The sequence below is a fragment of the Chionomys nivalis genome, chromosome 19, assembly GCF_950005125.1.
Source record: "Chionomys nivalis chromosome 19, mChiNiv1.1, whole genome shotgun sequence".
In the NCBI taxonomy this organism is placed as follows: domain Eukaryota; kingdom Metazoa; phylum Chordata; class Mammalia; order Rodentia; family Cricetidae; genus Chionomys; species Chionomys nivalis.
The window spans coordinates 50419716-50434313 of record NC_080104.1 but is presented as its reverse complement, the minus strand read 5'-3'; the positions used below and the strand labels follow the sequence as shown (position 1 = coordinate 50434313).

Genomic DNA, 14598 nt, shown 5'->3' with positions numbered 1-14598 from the left:
ATGGAACCAATTGCCCAATGGTGTTTTACAATGAAAATGCCCATGCCCTGTTTGGATCTCCAGGATGCTCTGGTTCACACAGCACGTGCTCCCATACTGGCAACATTGTCAGCAATCATACAGCCAAAGCCAATGCTCACCTAATGGAAAAATGGCGAGTCTAGTCTGTCACCCAGGTCACCGAAGCTACAGCAGGACGGAGAGCTGAGGTCGGGACAAAGTTAGCAGTCCCACCTTCCAACTGAGAAGGGTTGCCATTGAGCCATTGCTGGCTGCATCCTCTCACACCCTCCAATCCATTTTGTTGTTACATTTTGTTTGAGATGGGGGATGGGGTTGTTACTCTGTGACCCTGGCTAGCCTCGAGCTTGTGGCAACCGTCCTACCTCAACTTCCCTACCTATTTCTTTCTTCTTTTTACCAGGCAGCCCAACTGGTCCTGCACTCTCTACACCCAGGGGATGGTGTTCAAGTCTTGCTGCATACGAGTGCAGTCCCACAACCGACAGGGGCCAAGGAGGCCGCGGAGGCCAGACTCTGTCAGCATTTTCTCAGCAAACCCATTACCTCCGCATTTGGTCTTCGTACTTGGCTTATGACACAGGGACTGTGGCTGTGATAATCTGCCCTGCTCTCTTCAGGACTTGAGCAGCCAGTCTTCCCAGTTCAAACCAAAGGTATTGGTTTGATTTGGCTCCCTGAAGCCCTAACCTGGTCCTGACAAGGGAGGACCATGCCCTCTATACGTTGTCAACCCTGGTGACGGTCCTTGGGGAGCAGCTTAGCCCCATTGCGTGCTTTGCCTCAGTACTAGAGAGCACACATCTCGAGAAAGACTTATGGAACTCTGTTTTTAAAATCTCAAGCCAGGCATGCTGGCACAATAATCATCATCACTGCCCCAGCATTTGTGGAGGTGAGGGTAGGGAGATCAGGATTCAAAGCCACTGTCATCTATATAGGAAGTTCCGTGCTCAGCCTGGCCTATTGACAACCTTGTTTAAAAGCCAACTGATGGGGAAGCTCATTTGGTGTTAACCAGTCACACCCAGTTAAGGCGTGGCTACCTGGAACCTAGGAAAAAAAACTGAGAGGGACCAGGTGTGCGCTCTCTCTGGGCAATTCCCGCCTGACATAGAGGAAGTTGGACTTCCCATTCCTGTGGTATGAGTTTCCCTTTACAACACAGTGAGTCTGTCTCATAAAACAAAACAACACCTGAAGCACTTTCATAACAGCAGCAATTTCCCCAAGATCTTACTTTGTATGATAGAAAAAAAAAAAAAATTCATAGGAGTTGATTTCGCTCCCCACTCAGTGAGCGTCTCCCAACTCAGTCCTCTTCCAATGCCTCATGCTCACACCATATTTAGGCCACAGCACCCAAACATCCGCTGCGTGTTTTACGCCATTCGTTTGTTCAAACGTGGTAATTAACGAAAAGAAACTCCAATGCAAAACATTTTAATAAGTTGTCGAATATACAGTTATTAGAATTATCTAAATATCACTTATAAAAATTGGCATATCACATTAAATGACTCCAGAAACACAGTGACGACCCTTGCACTCCAAGGACATCCTGTCGATGGTACAGATTACAAACACTGAGAAAGAGAACTAGAGACACGGAGACATCTACACCCAAGCACAGCAATACATTCGTTCATTGAGTATGGGAGGGCGGTGCTGCCGCCTGCAGCTACTGTGGGCACAACCTGGGTGCAACTTTCCATGCTTTTGTACATTTTCCGGTACAGATCCCACAGCAAAGTGTCTATGGATGCCTTCCTCCTCTTCTACAGGGGATCGCAAACCCTGCCTTCAGTAATTAAACTGTTAATCCTGTAAGTGGACACCAGGCCAAAGTGTAGCTACAATGACGCATTTTTAAAAAAATATTAACAATAAAAAAATTTCGACTTTCTACTGACTTAGTGGCACGAATCATGGCTGTTCTTAATAGAAGTTAACAAAACAAGGTGGAAGACTTTCAATATTGCCAGCAAAGATGTGAACTCCTTCTCAAAATATCAGTATTTTACGTTATAATGTAACTACTCTGAAGTGAAAAAGGAACTTCATCACTGACAAACTTGAAATACTGGCGATTTAGAAATCTGAGGTCTAAGATGCTCGCACTGGTAAGGGGCAACCGCAGCAACACTATGCTAGTATTGTTCTGGAGGCGAATCCAGGCATTGTTTTCCAAGTAAAGGTGGAATGTAAGGTTGTTTAATGCTGTCTCTAACTGCCACCGGCTGGAGAGTCCAATGGGGGCCGCAATGCTGCACTTGTAACTTCACCTACTTTCGCTTGGTCTCAGCCCAAAAGTCAAAAAAATTATCGGCTTCATTCGTGACTCAGCACTCCCCACATAATCTTTACCCAAGCACTAGCCTCAGCAGCTTTCAGTGAAGGCATCTGCGCACCTGTGTCACAGGAGTCCTGAGCAGCCACTCTGTCCAGACAGGACGCTGGAAGTGGTGGGTCTCGAAGGGCTCACAGATGTATACTTGAGAGCGGCTTGACTGGCGCATCTTGGTGAAGGAATCTGGGTGACCCGAGGGCCAGGCCTCCAGAAACCACCCTGGGGGTCACTGCTTCTAAAAGGACTCGATGTTGGGGGCTGGGGGGTGGGGGAGAAAGGGCAACTGCAGCTACAGGTGTACAAAAGTCAAGGCAGGGGTCTGGAAGAGAGGTGCTGCCACGTAAACAGCTTAAACAAAGCAGGTTTAAACAGCAGACCTCAGGTGTGGCACTAACAGTCAGGCACTCTAAGGACAGCCTCGGTGCCTGTCACCTCACCATTCAGCCCTCCCCCTGCCACACATTCCAAATTCCAAAATCAAAGAGAAAATTGCAACTGAATTATGGAAATTCATTTCCCCCCAAATGTTATAAATTTGATAGTTCCTAGGCCTGACAGGAAGAGCATCACGGAGAGATCACGAACCACAAAATGACAATGTCATTACCGAATTACATCAACATTCAGAAACCAGTTCTTACTCAGCTGAGCAGCCTGCGGGGCCACAGTAGCAAGCTGTAGTGTGCGCAGGCAGAGTGCACAAGCCCCCTTCAGACACACGGAGCAAAGCATCCCAGACTACTGAACACCACAGCTATTAGAACCACTTACACACATTTTCAAAACTCTCTTCAAAGACTATTTAAATATTTAACAACAAGTATAATTTATGCAACTTCCATCCATATTAAAATAATTAATGTAAATACTTTATTATAAAACTATTTTACAATTTAAACTTTTATTTGAGAAACATATTCACATCCACAATTTCTTAAAAGTCCTTTCCATGAGTGCACCCCATGAGAAATACACTAAAACCATGTTGGGGGGTGGGGGGGAGCTAGCATTTCCATCAGCCCAAGCCATCTCCTCATTTGCTTGGTTCTTAAATATCTCTGTGTTCACATACGCTTGGCTAGTGATGGATGCCTCTTCCCCAAAGTGGCAAATCTCAGCAAAATCTTACAAGACAGGACAGACTAGAAAACGCCACAGGTTGGTTACATAAACACGCTGATCACATCGTCGAAAAGCATAATCGAAAAGTAACATAAAGAGGGCAACAGTGGTAAAATGTAAACAAGAAGAATTGAACGTTAATCCCTTCCCTGAAGAGCAGAGATAAGAATCGCTTCCTGTTTTATTCAGACAAAAACTAAAGGCAGGATGCTGGCTTCCAAAATGCCTGAAACAGCTGTAGATGAAGGGCCTGACTGAGCTAAAGTGTGCCCAACGCTTTGAGTACTTGAGTTGACTTAGTCATCGTACATCGCTTGGCACCATCCCAAACTGCCTCTTAAGATTCAAAATAGTGTTCACCAGATGAGATTGAGAGTTATGAAATCACATCCAGATAACAAGTCAACATTGTAAGAAAAAAGGTACAACTCAAAGTTTTCTAGTAATTATCACTTGGAACTCATTCCCACAGAATGAAAGAAACAAAAGCCTCTCTCTACAGCCAGTACACGCTTGGGCAGAGAACATGGAGGCCTTGTGGGGACACCTGCAGCCTCCTGAGTAGAAACTCACAGAAGCACGAGCCCCAATCGCCCTGGCTGACGACCCGTGTGTTCCAGGCTCACGCTTGGGCGTGGACATTTGCAAACGGTCCTCGGAATGGGTCAGGAGAGTAAGAGAACTTAAAATCCCCTCCACTTAGAGAAAATGCTTCTAGGGTGAACAGTTTTATTTGTAATTCTGAAGGAAAGGGTTTTTTTTTTTTAAAAAAAAGTCAAGCCATAACTCAAAAATATTTTCCAGAAATGACAAGCCATTCAATTATTTTAACCCATCAGTGAGTCAAAGTGCACAGCACTGACAGCAAAAGGATTTGCAAATTTAATCTCAATTTTAAAAAATCTTACTGATAATTAGTTAATTTGAAAAAGGTGGTACGTGTAAAATAAACATAACACTTACGAATCTATTTTTTCAAGGAAAAGTTGCCTGCCCTTGTTCTGAGTGAAGATAAATTTCTCTGTTAGATGCCGTGGGCGTGAAACCGAGACAGGATTCCGGCCTATAGCAGTCACGGTTCTGTCACTGCGTAACCAAATTCTGAGAAAGGTGTTTATGCTAAGGCTTGAAAGTAAATGGGGATACATTGTTTTTTTAAAGATGGATTTTTTTAAAATGGAATAAACTCTCAACAATTATTTAAAGAAGAAATAAACCAAGTTTCCACCATGTCCCTCTCCGAAGCCTCACGTTGGTAATAAAAAGCCCCGCCCTTTATGACAGCTTGCATAACAGAGTAATTTGTTCTTTGCAAACAATCTCTCTTCTCCTGACCCCAGGGAGGAAATATTTGTGCTCTTAGTTCCAAGACTACTGTTGCTGCTGCTGTTGCCGGCCATGAGCCTCAGTCAGCCTTCCCGCCGAAGCAGCCCTGAGCAGGGAGGAACTGTGGGGAACCCTGCTGGTGGAACACACACATGTAAGCACCTTTCTTTCATCTGCAGCTCTTTTAACAGGGAGCCCACACAGCCCCATTTTCTGTGTGAAATGTTCTCCAGTTTTAGGGAGCTCGGGCACACTGGTCCTGATGAAAACAACCTGTGCCTTCAAGATCTTAAGGGGATGGCCTGACAGCGTCATAGTTTAGATACGGCTCACCAGCAAGGTTGGGTGGACAGGTTCCTTGGTGACGGGCTACACAAAGCGACATGAATTCTGAATGACTGCAAAATGGTTTGCACTTTGCCAGAGTGTTACAGCTGTCTACTCCCTGTCCCGCACGTTCCCTGCTCGACATTTCCTGTTTCTTTAGTCTTCATAGTTTTCTAATGAACAAATTAGTATTCCTGAGTAAGAATATAAAAAAGTTAACCTTCTACCAAAAGTATAAAGACAAATAGAATGCTGACTCACAATACAAACTTTTTACAGAGCATTACAGGTGCACAGCTAATGCCTGTGGCTCGCCACGGTGACCGGGCCACTCCTTCACAGACCGCAGCAAGACTCAACTGTCTAAAATACTCCGCAGGACAGCAATCAAATGCTTCAGACCGTAAACATAGCCCTCATCGATGGTGTTGCTAGGAAACACGTGAGCAAAGTCTATCATCCGCACTTCCACTTGTGCCGTCTCCGGACGCCCCGCAGGAAGGTGGTAGAACACTTTTTCCAGTTGGGACAGCACATTTCTGTTCAGATGCTCCTGGGACATGCTTTTCCACCCGTTGTCTGGCTCCAGAGTCTCAACTTTCAGTGAAGTCTGACTGTGGTGCTTTTTGGAGTACAGCTTTCTGTGCCTCGCGTACACCTTGGATAAACTTTTGCCTACCAATGTCCCGTTGGCCGGGGAGCTAAACAGGTGAAAGTTGTTATTGCATTCCAGGGCGTCTGCGTCCGACAGGTGGCCTTTGGAGAGAAACTTCCCGGCCAAAGTTCTCTCGTGGGATTTTGTAGTAGCTGGCTGAGATGAACCTTCATAAACAAACAGTAATGAGCTTGCATAAAAGTTAAGCTGCTTCTGATTTTCAAACCATTGGAGAATCTTCTCAACCTTCTGAATACTGGCAGCAATTGCATCTTTTCTTAAACAGAAGCCATTGTGGAAAAACTTGGAGACACCTGTAAACGAAATACATCAGAGAGAGGGTCAAACTGTGCCTCTGTCACTTGTAGTGAGTGTGGAATATTCTTTTACACTATGTGAATATATGTCACTGTGAATGGTTTAATAAGAATCTGACTGGCCAATAGCTGGATAGGATAATGTTAGGTGGGAGAACCAGACTAAGGAGACTAGGAAGAAGGGCAAAGTGAGGAGTCCCCACTCAGGCATGGAAGGGAAACAGGAAGTGTAAGATGAAAGAGAGGTAATGCCATGTGGCAGAATGTAGATTAATATAAATGGATTAATTAAGTTGTAAGAGTTAGCTGGTAACAAGCCTGAGCTATTGGCCAAGCACTTATAATTAACTCTCTGTGTGTTTATTTTGGAGCCAGTGGTCCCAACACAAACTTCAGCTACAAGTGAGCTCACAGCAGATAAAATTCTTCACTTTGTCACACCATGCCTTCCAGTCAATCAAATCATTAACTATACAGTAAATGACACGTAGAAACTTAGATCAGTTCTCTGATGAAGAACTCATAATAGAGCTGGGCTGTGGTGGCCCCTGCCTTTAATCTCAGCACTCAGGAGGTAGAGGCAGGCAGATCTCTAAGTACAAGGTCAACCTGATCTACAAAGTAAGTTCCAGGACATCAAGAACTAAACAGAGAAACTCTGTCTTGAAAAAATGAAAACAAAAATTACTTAAATGATACCAATATCAAAGCATAATCCCTAAGGTAAACACTCACTGCAGGTAGACAGGTACTTTAGTTCTTGCTATGAATGGCACTGGTGTTGAGAAGGAACTCTTAAGGCCTGGGGTGCAGGCCTGTGCCAGCAATGCAGAAGGCTGAGGAAGGAAGATTACATGTTCAAGGCCTGCCGTGGGGCTCACAACCATCTACAACTCCAGTCCCAGGGGATCTGATTCCTCTTCTGGCCTCCATGGGCACCAGGCAGGCATGATATATATAGGAGGAAAATCCATATACATATAAAATAAAAATAAATCTTAAAAATTTTTTAATTATACATGGGAATAATATTAGTATTTAACCTTAATGATTAAACCTTAATGTTTAATAATACTTGGGAATGTACAGGTTAGGCAACTTGCTTTTATGTAACTTGTTCCCCCACTATTCGACATAAACTGTTAGGAAATGAAATCAATCATCAGGGAAATGCAAATCAAAACTACTTTGAGATGTCATCCTACACCAGTAAAATGCCAAGATCAATAAAACAAGACAGCTCATGCTGTCAAGGATGTGGGAAAAGAGGAACATTCATTCACTGCTGGTGGGAGTGCAAGCTTGTACAGCCACTATGGAAATCAGTGTGGCAGTTCCTCAGGAAGTCAGGAATAGATCTACATCAAGATCCAACTATACCACTCTTGGGTAATACCCAAAGAAGGCTTCATCCTACTACAGAAACACCTGTCCAACCATGTTCACTGCTGCTCTATTCATAACAGCCAGAAACTGGAAACCACCTGACGGTCTGTCAACAGATGAATGGATAAAGAAAATGTAGCAAATTACAAAACTGAATACTACTCAGCTATTAAAAAAAAAATCATTACCTTTGCAGGTAAATGGATGGAGCTAGAAAAAAAATCCTCAGTGAGGTAACCCAGAACCAAAAGAGACAAATATGATATGCATTCATTTATATGTGGAGGTTAGCTGCTAACTCAAGTAGGCTGCAATCCACAACCACAGGGGTTAAGAGCACAGTAAGGGACTAGGCAGGAGGGTGGAGAAATAGGATGGTTATGGATGGGCGGGGCGGTAGTTTAAATGAGAATGGCCTTTCATAGGGTCACAGATTTGAATGCTTGGTTACCAGGGAGTGGTACTAAATAAAAAGATTAGGAGGGGTGACCTTGTTATTGTAGGTGCAGTCCTGTTGGAGGAAGTGTGTCACTGAGGATGGACTTTGAGGTTTCAAGAGCCCAAGCCAGGCCCTGTGGCTCTCTCTTCCTGCTGCCTTCAGATCTGGAGGTAGAACTCCCAGTTTCCGAGTCTGGCTGCATGCTGCCAAGCTCCCCACCCTGATGATCATGGACCAAACCTCTGAGACTGTCAGCAAGCCCCAGCTAAATGCTTTCCTTCATAAGAGTTGCCATGGTCGTGGTGTCTCTTCACACAACAGAACACTGACTAAGATGGGGGTGAATGGAACAGAAGGATCAAATGAGATGGAGGAGAGTGGAGGAGGGTGAGATAGGGAATCTGGGAAGGGACAGCTAAAAGTAAAGGCCATCTGAAGGGTCCTATGGAAACCTAATACAGTAGAAGCTTCCTAAAATATATCCATATTATGAAGGTGATCTAAATGGAATCACCAAATAATGGGGAGCAAAGCCCCAGATAGACATCTCTTGTCAAATGAAGCATCCTGTTGAAGGAATGGACCACATCTAATTGAGCTGTTGGCTAAAGGGACTGTAATGGTAAAAATAAAATGGCTCTGTTGCCTGAGGGGGTTCAGCGGCAGAAATGCTGCAGTTCCCTGAGTGTCAGCAGTGGACAGCGGGCACAAGGCCACAGCTGGTCACAAAGGCCAGTGGGTCCTAGGCAGGGAGCCACATGGCAGGTGAAATGGAGCAGTCAGTCCCACAAGGAGCTGCAGCCACCCACGGCAGATGAGAAACAGACAGATAGGCATGCCATGCAGAGTGATGTTGGATATTTATTTAGTGGGTTATGGAGGGGAGAAGGAGGAAGGGGAGAAGGGAAAAGAGCAGAGAGAGGCAGGGCAGGGGAGGGGAAGGGAGCCACAGCAGCAGCTACCTCTCTGGGAGAGAGATGGAAAGGGAGGGCTCAGGCTGGAAGCTGAAGATCAGCTTACCTGGGTGGATGGATGGGGGAGGGAGTGGGCGTGGCTTTTCTCTTAAAGGGATAGCATAGACCATTACAGGGACCCCCATGGGAACCCCCAAGCAACCCAGGCAGTTGCCAAGGCTCTTGATTACTACCCACAAACTGATGGTAAGGCCCTATTGTTGAAGAACCTACACAACTCATTGAACATGGAGAAGTCAAGCTGGTCCCTCCCTAGAGCCTTCACCCCTAATGACTAGTGCTCATGGTACAGGAAGGTACTCGGCACACTACCAAAGGAGACACACATTGAAACGGAAGCAGAATAAAGACTTCTTCCTGGGTGGGTTGTCTTAAGGAACGTATCACAGAAGTAGGAAGCAAGTGAGCCAGCAAGCTCACTAGTACTAATGAAGGTATAAAGGAAGGGGCGCTCACAACCCACACTTGGGTATATTAGGATTCAGGGATGATAGTGAACCTACTTCTGTCTATTTAGTTTCTTTTTTTTTAAGTTTATGAGTTGAATCGTTATTCCGCAGGAGAATTACGTGCGATCAGAAACATCTTGCTGCCTGCAATAGCAAAGCATTCATTTCCAGGGCTCACCTTCCTTTAACGTCTCTTTTGTTAAGCTTCTTCCATAGTGCTGGTTCTGTGTCTCGTAGCTGTCAGAATGAACATGATAAACCTGTCAAAATAAAAGAGCAGTGAACATTCAAACACTAATAGGGGTGCCCTTGGCCATGTGGGGTGAATTCACGGCTAGATACAAAATCCTTCATTTGGATGTGAAGAGAACCATGTCGTCACATGAACAGGCCTAAAAGAGCACCCAGCATTCAGGAGCCCCACTTCTGAAAAGCTGCTAAGAGTAACATAGATTTTCAATATGATAGAATTATCTTTCATTTCATCAAAATTAATCGCAAATTTACAGGGCCAAGATGAGAGCATTTCCTAATACTGCATGTTTAGCTGAGTTCAGCAACACAGGCCTCAACATTCAGGAAGTAGAAGCAGAAGGTCAGGAGTTCAAGGTCATTCTACAAAGCAAGTTTGAAGCAAAGGACTGCATGAAACTCTGCCATAGAAAAAGAAGTTAAAGTGGAGAGGAGCTGGATACAACACAGTGATCTTTTCCCAGCATGCAGACCGCCTGGGTTCACTCTCCAGCACCAATATGAGCAGGTGTGGTTGCACACGCCTGTGATACCAGCACTTGGTATTAGGTAGAGGCAAGAGGATCAGAAGTTCAAGGTGAACTCACCCACATAGCAAAGATGCCAGGTTGAACTACAAGAGATGCCGTCTTCAAAAAACAAAAACAAAAGCTTCCAAAAAATATGTTTTTGATATGATGTCTTTTGTTATTTATATCTAAAATTATTCTAGAGTCAAGCGGATGGCAGTGGCGCACACCTTTAGTTTCAGCACCCGGGAGGCAGAGGCAGGTGAATCTCCGAGTTCCAAGCCAGCCTGGTCTACAGAGCAAGTTCCAGGACACTCAGGCCTACACAGAGAAACCCTGTCTTGAAAAACCAAATAAATAAATAAATAAAAATAAAATGAAAAAAAAAAAAGATTAAAATTATTCTCAAGTCATTAACAAATGCAAACAGTTGAGAAAAGGAAATGAGCTGAAGGCATGTTTCAGCCTTGAGAGCTTTCCCAGAAGCCCAGGTGTGGTGGTGGAACTCTTTAATCCCAGCACTGGAAGGCAGAGGCAGTAAGATCTTTGTGAGTTCGAGGCCAGCCTAGTCTACAGAGGAAACTCCTTTCCCGGGGGAAAAAAAGTATTGATGAAAATAATTTTATATTGGGGGTCACCACCACATAAGGAACTATATTACAGGCTCGCAGCTTTAGGAAGGTTGGGAACCACTGGTCTAAGACATTAACAATGGCTGGCCGGGGGCAGAGCTCCCCCGGCTGAAGATCACTGCTCTACACAATGCAGCCGGCCTCCGCCATCAAAGCTGTAGGCTCACGTTAGCCAGCACTCCACTACACAGCCGTGCGCCAGGACACACTAGACAGTGGCAGAATGAGGCAGACCCACGGTTCACTGTAACATGGTGGGCAATAGCAAAGTCCAGAAACAACCGTGGAGCCACTGAAAGGAGCGTGTGCAATTATGGTACGATAATATGAGTCACTGAGACCTCGAGATACGTTAAATAGGAAAACGATCAAGACGCAGACATTCTGTGACTAGCGAGAGAGCTATGTCACAGCAATGAAATGACTTCCCACAGGGAACTGCTTTGGTTTTCAAGGGGAAACATTTCGGTCCGCAACACAACAGCCTCACATGGTAAGCAATGCTCAGAAGAAGACAGAAGTTGAAGAATGAGAGAATCTATAGTATAAGGTTTGAAAGCTGGAAGGGAAGGAAAGTCAGGGGACGCTGGGAAGAGCTCCTTTTAGACTGAGAACTCCACCTCAGAGCAGGTAGGAAAAGACTGCAGAGCACACGTGGGCTCAGGAGAGACCTTTGCAGAGATGGTTCCCTCTTTCGGCCTTATGTGAGTCCTGGGGACCAAACAAGTTGTCAGGCTCTCACAGCAAGCTCCTCTGCCCAGCGAGCCATTCTGCTGGCCCTGTTTTGTCGGTTTTTATATGCTCGTGTTCACTGTAGCTTTCTAAAATGAAAAACCGTGTGAACAAGTCTTCGACTTTATGGACCAAGATATCAAGTCCAGCATGGGATTTGCTTCGCTGGCACTGGCTCGTTAGCGGTCTCCAACAAAACTCCCTCCCAAGGAGGATTGCGAGCTGCAATCATCGGGCACATCAAGACACGCTATTGGTTTAGAGGACCACATGCTACATTACTTCCCAGCTGTGGTGACGTCTGCAGAATGGTTTCAACAATCCTTCCTTCTTAACATATGCACTCTGGCTCAGCGGTTAATAGCACTGCCTGCTCTTCTAAAGGTCTTGAGTTCAATTCCTAGCAACCACATGGTGGCTCACAAAACTAAAAAAAACAAAAACAAAATTGTGTTGTGGCATCGGAGGTGAAAAGCGACCGTCTGATAGACCTACAAAATGACAGCAAGTCGTTCCTGCCTCTCAGGCTCCTGCTCCGGCCCCTCAGAATGAGGCCCTAGGCCACAGATGCTCAAGTTAACCTTGTACCAGATGGCACATAGACAAAGGTCCAGACCACAAGACACCCGAGCAGCCCCAGCCACCTGATGACACCAACCCCATATCTCTCCTGAGGTGAACAGTACATGCACATATCAAAGCATAAATATGAGATTCTTTTTTTTTTTTTTTCCAAGATAGGGTTTCACTGTAGCTTTGGAGCCTGTCCTGGAACTAGCTCTTCCAGACCAGGCTTGCCTCGAACTCAGAGATTCGCCTGCCTCTGCCTCCCAAGTGCTGGAACTAAAGGTGTGCGCAACCACCGCCTGGCTAAATATGAGATTCTTATGGATCAGCTAAAATAAAAAATATATAATGCCGATTCACAGAACTATGTGCAAAATGAAAAACTGTTTTGAATAGAAATATGAAATGATGTGGATTGTTTTTTCTAATTAGAAAATAGTTCTTTTCCACGGCACTTGGGAGGCAGAGACAGGTGAATCTCTTAAGTTCAAGGCCAGAGCCAGGTCTACAGAGCAAGTTACAGAATAGCCAGGGCCACACAGGAATGCCTGTTAAAAAAAAACAAACAAAAAAAAAACAAAGTATAAAATAGTTATTTTCTTATAGGGAAGCTATAATGAATATGTAGCTTTTAATATTTATTGTGTACTTAAACTTAAAACAACTTCTTTTTTTCTTTTTTTGGCTTTTTGAGACAGGGTCTCTCTGCATAACAGTCCTGGTCGTCCTGGAACTCACTCTGTAGTCCAGGCTGGCCTTGAACTCACAGAGTTCCCACTGCCTCTGCCTCCCAAGTGCTGAGATTAAAGGCATGCACCTCCATGCCCAGCCCAACTTAAAACGTCTTTAAGACAAAATTAACGGGTTCCCATCTTAGGGTCTGGTCATTATGTATTAATTACCTAGTAGGTGTCAGGACCAGTGTGACTGACCACAGACCAGTGAGAAAGACATGAAACCTCTGCCCTCATAGCTCACAGGTCACGGATGACCAAACAGCACAAGATGCTCGTTCTTATCTACTCGCACTGAGATAAGACCTGCAGTCCCCTGGCGTGGTGTGTAAGGGAAACGCGCACAGTTCATCGAAACCGCTCTTACCCTCATGCCAAGCACCAGGAACCCGATCTCCTCCATCAGAGGGTACTTGCTGACCTGCTGCTGGATTTTCTCTGAGGAGGCAAAGGGGTCATAGCTCTTCCGCCCTATCTTCACATCCATTATACAGGGCTTGTTGAACTTATGAGTCACGTCTTCCAGTTTTAGGTATACATCTGTTATTAGAGAAAAACCTTCATTAGCGACAGGCAATCATATCACTCAAATAAACTTCCAGAGAAAAACAAAGAGCAAATGCTGGAGGAGAAAAGATTTACGATAAATCTAGAGTCAGCAGACTCCTTAACAAGCATAGACGTCAGAGAAATTCCTCCTATGTGTGATGGCAGACGTCACTGGAGTGAAAAGAAGGTGTGGCCTTACGAAGCTATGGAAATACTATTCCCTATGAACACACTGCCATCTGGCTCAGAATGAGATCTCTTAGTATTTTAAGAATTTTGTCGTTTTCCTTCGTTTGACATTGGTAAACTGGGGACTGAATCCAAATGACACCAATGTTCCCCTTGCTTCTTCCAAACGCACGGCTGCTCTGTCCCCACCTAGAGCCCTGCACACATTTGCTCACAGAAAGCTTGCTGTCACACCACGACAGCCTCTTCTTGCATTTTACCTTGACAGCAAGGACTCAGGTGCAGAAGAAAGAGAAGGAAAGAAATAATTCTGTCTCTTCCTAAGGAAAACAACGCTGTCAAAATTCTCAATGGGATCATGATTCATGCTTTAGTTCTCAGGGCTAAGGAGTGGGTTGGTGTGTACGAGCACCAGGAAGACCCACGCAAAGCTGGACAAAGAATCTACAATCCAAGTTCTCCTACAGAGAGATGGGAGGCAACATCCTCGGGAATTTGCAGACTGGCCATCTGGCGCATGCAGCAGCCAATAGGGAATCCCATCCTAAATAAACTAGAAGCTGAGAGTCAACACCCAAGGTTGTCTTCTGACTGCTACATGTGTGCGATGGCTCATATATGTGCATGCATGCAAAATGTATGCGTGTGCACACATAGTAAAGTTGGAAAAAGTATACATTTCCTCTAAACCAAATAAAAAGTACCAGAGTAAGAAAAACCATGTGCACTAACGCATGTCCCTCTTTCCTGTCCCACCCAGACTGGCACAGTTTGGAAATTCCAATAAAGATGTTTGCATGGAACCAAATAAGAACAACTCAAGGCCCTTGAACCTAACAGAGCTAGACCTTCTGCACAGGATGAGGGAGAAGCAAACATTATCCCTTGCTCGAGCAGGGCGGACAGGTTTGCACTGCCAATGGGACAGCAGTCTGGAAAAGCAGCCCAGGAGCCCGAACCTGAAACAAGCTGCCCAGGCATCTTGACAGCAGGCCTGGACACAGCACCAGCGCAGGCCTAAATAGCAAAGGACAAGTGGACAAACCTCAGCTGGACACAGCCGAGCTT

At 45.1% G+C, this 14598-nt stretch overlaps 1 protein-coding gene across 2 annotated transcripts in view; it reads right to left on the bottom strand.

The window, feature by feature from the left end:
* Window positions 1–1479: 1479 nt before the first annotated feature.
* Window positions 1480–14598, bottom strand: part of Ipmk (inositol polyphosphate multikinase) — a 35098-nt gene continuing 21979 nt past the window's right edge. For both annotated transcript variants that reach the window (XM_057751646.1, XM_057751647.1), the window contains 3 exons: window positions 13160–13332; window positions 9545–9626; window positions 1480–6115 (listed from right to left, as the gene is read on the bottom strand). In XM_057751646.1, the coding sequence (XP_057607629.1) occupies window positions 5502–6115; window positions 9545–9626; window positions 13160–13332 (869 nt within the window). In that variant the 3' untranslated portion in view covers window positions 1480–5501. The remainder of the gene's footprint in view (window positions 6116–9544; window positions 9627–13159; window positions 13333–14598) is intronic.